This window comes from Gekko japonicus, unplaced genomic scaffold, assembly GCF_001447785.1.
Source record: "Gekko japonicus isolate JY-2015 unplaced genomic scaffold, Gekko_japonicus_V1.1 scaffold3439, whole genome shotgun sequence".
Lineage (NCBI taxonomy): Eukaryota > Metazoa > Chordata > Lepidosauria > Squamata > Gekkonidae > Gekko > Gekko japonicus.
Genome location: NW_015164763.1, coordinates 64666 through 74961, shown reverse-complemented (window position 1 = coordinate 74961; position 10296 = coordinate 64666). Strand labels below are relative to the sequence as shown.

General features: G+C 39.6%; 1 protein-coding gene across 3 annotated transcripts in view; it reads right to left on the bottom strand.

Moving 5' to 3' along the window:
* The window catches only part of LOC107109129 (E3 ubiquitin-protein ligase MARCH8-like), a 37840-nt gene that overhangs the window by 3160 nt on the left and 24384 nt on the right, over positions 1 to 10296 (bottom strand). For all 3 annotated transcript variants that reach the window (XM_015409702.1, XM_015409704.1, XM_015409703.1), the window contains one exon: positions 2930 to 3077. In XM_015409702.1, the coding sequence (XP_015265188.1) occupies positions 2930 to 3077 (148 nt within the window). The remainder of the gene's footprint in view (positions 1 to 2929; positions 3078 to 10296) is intronic.

Genomic DNA, 10296 nt, shown 5'->3' with positions numbered 1-10296 from the left:
ACCTATCTTTCTCTTTTCCTCTTTCTTTTTCCTTCCCTTCCCCCTCCCTCCCCCATCTATTTGCTTTCTTTGCTTCTCTCTCTCTCTCTCTCTCCCTCTTTCATTCTTTCTTTCCACCTCTCTCTCTCTTAAACAAATATCATTAGCAAACAAATAAATACTGTTGGACAAATAAATATCATTATCAATACCTGGTTTTACCCCTTTTGTTTTTATTTTTGGCAGTCTCATTTAATTTTTTTAAAAAGCAAATTCACATATTTAAAAATAAAAACGTGTCTGTAATATTTGTTCATGCCTTGCGGCTCTCAAACATCTGACATTTACTCTATGGGGATCTTACGTTAAGCAAGTCTGGCCACCCCTGGTGTAGACCATGGGACCAATTGACAACACCTGCAGGCTAGACCAGGCCCACTACCATTCATGTTAACCCTGTGAGAGGAGGCCAGGGGTGCTTTGCCTCTCAGTGGGGTTAACACATAATTCAACTGGAAGTTCAGCCTCACACCAATTTTCAAGGAGAGCAGGAAAGATGTCAGGGCTATTGGTTTCTTACATATCACGTTCTTCCTCAAAAAGTTCAGGGCAATGTACACAGGAGTTATTCCTCAAAGGCTAAGAGATGGTAACTGGACAAAAGCCCAGGGAGTTTCTCAGCTGAGCCCAAATCCCAGTTTTCCATGGCCAAGACCAACATTCAGCATTACATTGATTCTCATGTGTCTGTTGGGGGATGGTAATGGTGGAGTTCATTAAAAATTGAAACTACTGATTTCAGGATCCTGAAAAGCATTCTGTGGTTCTGCAACACTTGCAGAATATGTGACACCTTACAAGTGCAAAGGGAGAGGGGGGTTCAACAAGTTGACTAATGACGACTCAGAAATTTTTTTACTGAAGCTGGAGGTAGAGCTCCTCTTTCCAGTACAGGTATCAGCAGGAAGAAAGGAAAAAGGAGGCCAAATGGAAATCAATCCCTGTGTGGAATTGAAGGTAGAACAGGAGCCACATGAGTGAAGAAGAGAAAGAGTGAAGCAGTAGAAGAATTTCAAATTTTATGTGCTATAAGAAAGAATCCAATAGAACAGAGGAGGAGCACAGTGAAAAGGAGAGTGATGAGAACAGCAGACACAAAGACCACAACCCTGGACCTAATCTTTTGCACTGAGCCTTTGAGTGAAGGTCTGATTTCAGAGCTAGAGGTCCAGCTTCTATTATGGTCTAACCACTACCTGCTCAGAGAAGGATGAATGTGGCTTCAACACACTGCAGAGAAAAGGGACTGGTTAAAATGGGCCATCCATGGAGATTCATGGATCCTAATGGATTCCAGAAATGCTCTCGGGGTCTTTAGAATTCCCAACAAAGGCTGTGTTGAGCCACAGTGGGTGCTTGGAATGTCAAGCGCATAAAAGCTATTGAAGAGGTTACTGCTTGTTGACCTTTTCCACGGCGCAGAACCCAGCTACATGATGTACCATGGAGACCAGTGACACAAAGAGGGCTGGGGGGAAGTCTCGAGTAACTGCACTCGACAGACCATGCTATAAAGTTCTTTGGAAGACCTATGAACCGGCAGTAAGAGCTGTAAAGAAATTTTACTGCTCTGCTATCATCACATCAGCTAACTTATAACCATCCCAGTTGTTTAAGGTATCTTGATATCTACTGACTACTCAATCAATTGTGATTTTTTTTGTTATATATTTTGCAGATTAAATCTTTCTGGGTTTTGGCCACTTGCGTGACAGAGAGCGCTGGACTGGATGGGCCACTGGCCTGACCCAACATGGCTTCTCTTATATGTTCTTAGATATGTTCTGATTTGGATGTTAGTTGTAACATGGCTCAGAGGACTTCTCTCAGGCAGAAGAGGTGCCTAATTCACCTTCTGGCCTATTTATGGACCACTCTGACCCTGTTACCATGATGGACTACATTAGCAAGTCCTTGATGTCCATCATAAGTCAGTCACTGACTCAGCACACCTTCCCTTGTCCATTCAAAGAGGTTCCTAAAGAAAAGTGATGTAGTCTCTAATCTAGCCCTTTTTAGGCAAGGTAATTAAGAAACAGCAGCAGACCAACTCCAGGTCTTCTTGGCTATCTCATCTACTCTGGACCATTTTCAGTCTTGTTTCAGGTTGGGCTACAGGAAAGAATGGTGCTGGTGGCTTTAGTTTGATAATCTCCATCTCAATACAGACGAAGGCTTCTTTGCTGCTCCTACTGGCTGTATCTGCAGCTTCTGATACCGCAAACCATGCTAACTTGTTGAGATGTTTGGAAGCAGAAGCATGTATGGGGGATTGTTCTCCAGACTGCTTTAATTAATTCCTTACACATTAGACACAAAGGGGTGCTGTTGGGGACCTGTTGTTCATCAATGTGGGATTTGCCTTGTATGGCTCCATGGGGCTGATGACACCCAGCTCTATAGCTCTTCATCCAAATCTGCTGGAGATGTAGTAGGGGTCATGAGCCACTCCCTGACTGCTGTGATTAAACGGCTAAGTATGAACATATCTGAAACTGAATCCTAACAAGATGGACATACTGCTGGTTGGGAAGCCTGAGGTCCTCAGGGGATTTGCGCTTCCTACTTTCAACAGAGTTCAGCCGACCCTTGCTGAAGCGGTTAAGAGCCTACGGGTTACACTCAACCCAGCATTACTGATGGAGAAGCAAGTTAACACAGTTGCAAAACAATCTTTCTTCAAACTCTGTTTAGCCTGGAAGATGGCCCCCCTTCCCTGACTTGGCCAGTCTTGCCACCTGGATCCACGTGCCTTTGGGATGCCTACCCCTGAGTTAGCACTTAAGATTCTAAGGGTTCCTGTCATTGGTCCCTCAAAGTAGGATAGCTTAAACAAAAGTAAACAAGGGGGGGAAATAAATTTTATGCCGAGAAAAGCAAAATCACATACCAGTAGACTGCCCTTGTTTAATCTCTTCAGCAGTCCGGTCTATAAGGACATAGAGAGACCACACCACGCAAGTGATAGCAATTACATGGAAAGTGACAGAGCACATGATCTTCCTTCGCTCACTGGTTGTCATCTGCAGCTTCTCCCACTGGGAAGAAATCCAGATCAAGAGGTTAGGTCATACAAGAGATCACAAACAGCTCCAGGAAATTTCCCCACAACAGAAACCAACATCCATTTAACAGAGCTGGCTGTTCTCCGCAATTTAGCAGCAGCAATTTAGCATTCTTTAAATGTGCAATCCTGAACAGAGCTACTCCCTTCTAAGCCCATCTCTGCTTAGGGTGCTACTGTTACTTCCCCAAGTTCTCCACAGGTCGACACAGATTTCCTACGTATTATCATACCAGTTCCTTTATTTCTCTGAGCGGTGAATGAAATCTGCTACTTTTATATAACGAATGACAAAGGCTCCATTCAATGTGAAGGGGAAGCATCATCACTGATAACTGATTTTGCAGAGCAGGTTAGGAGCCCGGGGTACCCAAGGACCCAGCTTTACTGTTTGAAAAGCAGGCTGACACAGTGGCCGAAAGCACCTTCCATCAGCTGCATCTAGATTACCAACTCACTCCTTTTCTGGACTCCTTCTGTGTGATTATCATCAATATATCTCATTCTCAAAATGGACCCATCAGTGGATACTTAAATCCAGAGATTGGAACTGTGAACAGATGAGACACAACTTTCAATAAACCTGAGAAAAACCCGTTTTCAGAAGATATCCACACCTGCACTCCCTCCTGCCCCATTAGACACAACTTTCAATAAACCTGAGAAAAAAACTATTTTCAGAAGATATCCACACCTGCTGCACTCCCTCCTGCACCATTGGTGCCAGACTCAACAGTAACCACCTGACAACTTGTTACCATGCCATTTCTGCAATTCACCCAGGTGCACTGGTGGCTACCAGATAACTCAATGCCAAACAACTTGCTTGGGACTAGCAGCAGTCTCCACACAGCTTCTGTGACGTGGCTGGGTTCACCAGAAGCCTCCACACAACTCACCTGAGCAACTTGCTACCTGACAACTTTTGCAACTTGGACAGAATTGACCAGGGAGAGGCTGCCAGGTGGAGGGAAAGTGTGTGGTATAGCAGAGTATCAGTCTAGTATTTGGGTTTAGATTCCCACTTTGCCAAAGCTTGCTGGGTGACCTTAAGCCAATCATTTCCTCTCAGCATAATCTTCCTCACAAGTTGTTGTGAAGATAAAATGGAGAATGATGTATGCTGCTTTGGGTCTCCATTTTGGAGAAGAGTAGGGTATAAATGAGGTAAATAAATAATAAGTAAAGTTGAAAAGTGGGGGAAGCAGATAAAAGAAAAGTTGGTTGGCAAGTGGGAAGGAGAGAAGAAAGCAGGGACAGGTGAGAGGCTATGGGAGCTGACAGAAAGAGAGGAAATTGTGGTGAGGGAAGGTATACAGGGGTGACCCCTGCAATTCCTTGCAAGTTACCTGCTGGTTATTCCTAACCCTCACATGAAAACTGTTGAGACTGATAAGAACCATGGGAGTACACATTTAATGCTAAAATACTTAATATGCAAGAAAACTTAAGTGTTACCTGTCTTTGCAGTTCACGCCAGTTGCAAGCAAAGTTTTACAGGATTTTAAATGAAAAGTATTGATGCCTTTTCAGATGGTCACAGTGGGATGGATCCAGCCATCCTCACAGTAATCTTCCTCCAACATAAATGGCTCTTCCTCCAATGGGAGAGCCACTTAACTTGGAGGAAGACTTGAAACTTGAGCCAAAAGAAAAAGTAGGATATAACAGTTTTAATAAATAAGTAAACTTTGCTCAGTGAAGTCATAGGATCCACCCCATTCCCTCAGGAGACAATTTCAATGGAGTTATAGAATCAGATAGAATGGCTAAAGACTTAAAAGCTAAGTCTTTTCCTAAATCCCTTTGTGAAGTTTGTTCATCTTCATCAGATTAGTGGATGCATCCAAATAATAGAAATTATACTTTTTTCCCATTACCACATAATTCCCACTTCAGGATATGTCTCCCACAATTATGACTTGGATTCTTAGTGTTAATATTGAACCTATGGTGTATGTTGCCCACACACCAGAAATTTCAGACATATATTTCCTTTACAGATGGTCTGCTTTCACTATTTTAATTGTTCAATTTGGAGAAACAATAATTTGGACATACCAGTACTGGAAACACAGGTAGAAAATGAACAAGTTTTGAATTCCAAAGACATTGTCCCTAAGATGTGGTTCACTGGCAGACCATCTGCTTGGTATGCAGAAGGTCCCAGGTTCAATCCCCAGCATCTCCAGTTAGAAGGAACAGGTAGGAGGTGACACCTGAGACCCCAGAGATCCGATGTGAAAGACCTCTGTCCGAGACCCTGGAGAAACTCCGCTAAAATTTATTCTTTGTTGTTGAGCCTCGCCACTGTATCTTTAAGTTATACTAGGAAATTAGAAAGATTTAGATTAGTATTGGTTTGGAGGAATGGACTAGATTTGGAGTTGTGCAGTTCCTACATTAATTTCTATGAACCAAAACAATTTTTAAAGATGGTTTCAATGGTACCTTCTCATACGTTAGCTATTATATTATAGGAATTTGTAGGACTATTTGAGTCCATTACTGGCTGATTTACTATACAGTTCTTAGTTATATCCAAAAACAAAGTCTTTTTGACAGTGGGAGATTCAGTTTTTTCATGAAACGCTGGGTGGAAGCATGCTCTCTGAACCAAAGGTTATTTCTATTTGCTTACAATGGAACATGCTGCGCCTTCAGATGTGGCACTGGTTCTAAGCTTATTTACAGCTGCTAAGAAAGCAACAGCAGCAAACAGAAAAAAGAGAGAGACCCTCACTCTAAGAGCTTCACCATATTTGGAACACTGCGTTCTTAACTAAATTAACATACTATCAGAGAAGCCAAAAAAAGAAAGTTGACGATTCAAATACATTTACTGAATGCCCGATAAAATGTTCTGGAACAATAAGATAAGAGAAAATGTTTCCATTTGCTTTCTATGCATTGTTGTGACTCGTTATTTGCCTTTTTTTTGTGATTGGTTGTATGATACAGCCTTATATTTGAATTTTTACAAATTAAATCAAAAAAAGAAAATCTGTTATTTTGAAGTAGCTGGTAGGAATTTGTTCCTTAATGATGGCCCCGGTCACACGGGCAGGAAACTGCGGGGAAGAAGCGTGGCTGTTGTTTTCCCAACATGTATACAAATATTGCTTTCTTATATTTAGTTCCAACATTCAGCCTTTTCTCAATAATCAGCATTACTCCACCTCAACTCTGAACAGGTAAGCCTAAATACATGTTTCACTCCACCTCACTAAATTGAAACTTCCAATTGTGATTCTATGGATAGCCAGTTTTCTCTGTTTAAATTAACTCTTTATCAAGTATCATTCCTCTCGTGAGTGGTAACCTGCGAGTTATGCTGTAAAAATTATCATTCATGGTATTCAGAAATCAAACTATTCTAAACAAAAGAGAGTTCTACCAATAATTCACAAAATATATTTTACTCACCAGAATACTCTGTTGTAACTGTCTCTAGCCGTATTGCTACTTAGAAGTGGGTAATACTTCCAATTAGCAGTTCTGCGGAATGCACATCTTCAAAATGTTATTCGTATCTTAGTCTTTTCAAACGGGATATAACATTATCTGCTTTCTGCTCTACTTGCTCTACTTGATCCACTCTTAGTATAGACACATTAAATAATCTCTACAGGTGTTGTTAATTACCCTATGCTTGCTGCTCTCTTAAAGGGATATTGGCTAATTAAATAAAGCAAGAAAAATGTATATTCTGATTAAGTCCAGTTGGTTCCAGCTTCTGAAATCTGTAGGTATAATGTTACAGTTTGTGTAGTTCTCTAATTTTATGGGACCGCCTATAGTGTGGAAAAATTCCTTGATTTCCATCACCAGCCCACAGGGGGTGCATTTAAAATGCCCTTTAATTTTTTCTTTGAAACTGTTGTCCTGTCTCATATCTGACTTCACCAGTCTGTCTCTTAAACTCTTCGTTCTCCTGAAGGCATGGTTTTGCATTGCGACCTGGTATGTTAGATAATAAATGCCAGTGTTGCAAAACTATTTTTATGGGTTCTGCCATCGTAGAGAATTGCAAGCTAAATGTGAGGTTTTGTTGCTTCAGCAATAATTTCCTGTTCATATATAATGCTCTTTGTTTTGTATTTGCTATCACAGCCTCAGGGTATCCTCAGTCCTTAAAATGTTGTTCTAAAATTATGCTACCCTGAATGAAATTCCTCATGTCTGTAGAGTTGTGCTTTATTCTCAGAAATTGCCCATAGGACAAATTTCTGCAAAGATGTCCCGGGTGAAAAGATTGGAAGTGCAAATAAAATAAAATTGAAATGCAGAGAAAACTGGTTATCCGTAGAATCGCAATTGGAAGTTTCCTTCAATCAGTGAGGTGGAGTGAAACATATATTTGGACTTACCTGTTCAGAGCTGAGGTGGAGTAACGCTGATTATTGGGAAAATGCTGACTGTTGGAACTAAATGTAAGGAAGCAATATTTTCTACGGGAAATGTTGAATGTTGGAACTAAATGTATATGACTAGTGACATTTAATAGATTTTGTACACTACACTGATTTTTTTACTGTATGTTGAATGGTATTACTGATATTTAATAGTCTTGTGTGTTATACTGATGTTCTATTATACAGTTTACAATATACATAGCCAGATTTTACATGGTGTGGTTTTATTACTGTTTGGGTTTACCACCATGATCGTTGTGTATATTAGGTGGCTGAATTGTATTTTTATATTAGGTGGTATCTTCTAATTAGGCCCTCAGAAAACAAAATAAACATCAATCATTCTTAAGACATTTCCTCTGGCCCATATGGTGCCAACGGCAAGATCTGTTCCAATTTATTGTGTTCTAAAAATTTTGGCAACATGACAATCTGTTTTCCTCTTTGACAAGCCACTAGACCACGGGCCAAATTAGGCAAACACTATGGGGAAATAGTGCCATTTTATAGCTTTTTTTAACTTTTCAAAACTGTAGGTAGGGGAGTGGATAGGAGCCCCTCATCCCCCCCCCCAGTCCCCAGCAAAATGAAATGGGCACTTCCTGCCACCTTTTTGTTGTTGTTGTTTAAAAAAGGTGTAAAATACTGCTTTGTTGCTGTAGCTGAATATGGTGTAAAAACTGGCTATGTATATTGTAAACAGTATTACAGAACATCAATACAACACATAAGACTATTAAATAACAGTAATACCATTCAACATACAGTAGAAAATCAACATAGTGTACAAAATCTATTAAATATCACTAGTCATAAACATTCAGTGTTTTCCCCAACATTCAGCGTTTTCCCAACATGTATACAAATATTGCTTTCTTATATTTAGTTCCAACATTCAGCCTTTTCCCAATAATCAGCATTACTCCACCTCAACTCTGAACAGGTAAGCCTAAATACATGTTTCACTCCACCTCACTAAATTGAAACTTCCAATTGTGATTCTATAGATAGCCAGTTTTCTCTCTGTTGCAATTAACTCTTTATCAAGTATCATTCCTCTCGTGGGTGGTAACCTGCGAGTTATGCTGTAAAAATTATCGTTCATGGTATTCAGAAATCAAACTATTCTAAACAAAAGAGAGTTCTACCAATAATTCACAAAATATATTTTACTCACCAGAATACTCTGTTGTAACTGTCTCTAGCCGTATTGCTACTTAGAAGTGGGTAATACTTCCAATTAGCAGTTCTGCGGAATGCACATCTTCAAAATGTTATTCGTATCTTAGTCTTTTCAAACGGGATATAACATTATCTGCTTTCTGCTCTACTTGCTCTACTTGATCCACTCTTAGTATAGACACATTAAATAATCTCTACAGGTGTTGTTAATTACCCTATGCTTGCTGCTCTCTTAAAGGGATATTGGCTAATTAAATAAAGCAAGAAAAATGTATATTCTGATTAAGTCCAGTTGGTTCCAGCTTCTGAAATCTGTAGGTATAATGTTACAGTTTGTGTAGTTCTCTAATTTTATGGGACCGCCTATAGTGTGGAAAAATTCCTTGATTTCCATCACCAGCCCACAGGGGGTGCATTTAAAATGCCCTTTAATTTTTTCTTTGAAACTGTTGTCCTGTCTCATATCTGACTTCACCAGTCTGTCTCTTAAACTCTTCGTTCTCCTGAAGGCATGGTTTTGCATTGCGACCTGGTATGTTAGATAATAAATGCCAGTGTTGCAAAACTATTTTTATGGGTTCTGCCATCGTAGAGAATTGCAAGCTAAATGTGAGGTTTTGTTGCTTCAGCAATAATTTCCTGTTCATATATAATGCTCTTTGTTTTGTATTTGCTATCACAGCCTCAGGGTATCCTCAGTCCTTAAAATGTTGTTCTAAAATTATGCTACCCTGAATGAAATTCCTCATGTCTGTAGAGTTGTGCTTTATTCTCAGAAATTGCCCATAGGACAAATTTCTGCAAAGATGTCCCGGGTGAAAAGATTGGAAGTGCAAATAAAATAAAATTGAAATGCAGAGAAAACTGGTTATCCGTAGAATCGCAATTGGAAGTTTCCTTCAATCAGTGAGGTGGAGTGAAACATATATTTGGACTTACCTGTTCAGAGCTGAGGTGGAGTAACGCTGATTATTGGGAAAATGCTGACTGTTGGAACTAAATGTAAGGAAGCAATATTTTCTACGGGAAATGTTGAATGTTGGAACTAAATGTATATGACTAGTGACATTTAATAGATTTTGTACACTACACTGATTTTTTTACTGTATGTTGAATGGTATTACTGATATTTAATAGTCTTGTGTGTTATACTGATGTTCTATTATACAGTTTACAATATACATAGCCAGATTTTACATGGTGTGGTTTTATTACTGTTTGGGTTTACCACCATGATCGTTGTGTATATTAGGTGGCTGAATTGTATTTTTATATTAGGTGGTATCTTCTAATTAGGCCCTCAGAAAACAAAATAAACATCAATCATTCTTAAGACATTTCCTCTGGCCCATATGGTGCCAACGGCAAGATCATTGTGTTGGAAACAGTGTGGTAGTCTGGGAACATATACGCATACCTGGCTGGAGTGTCCTATTTTGATACCCTTTTGGGAAGAGATAATCTTAACCATAGAGCAAATATCGGGTATAAAATTGCAAAATACTGTAGAACATCTTCTTTTACATCAATGGAGTATAGATATACCAGTAGAGAGTACAATACAGCAAATTGCTATTCTTTTAGCAGCGGCAAAAA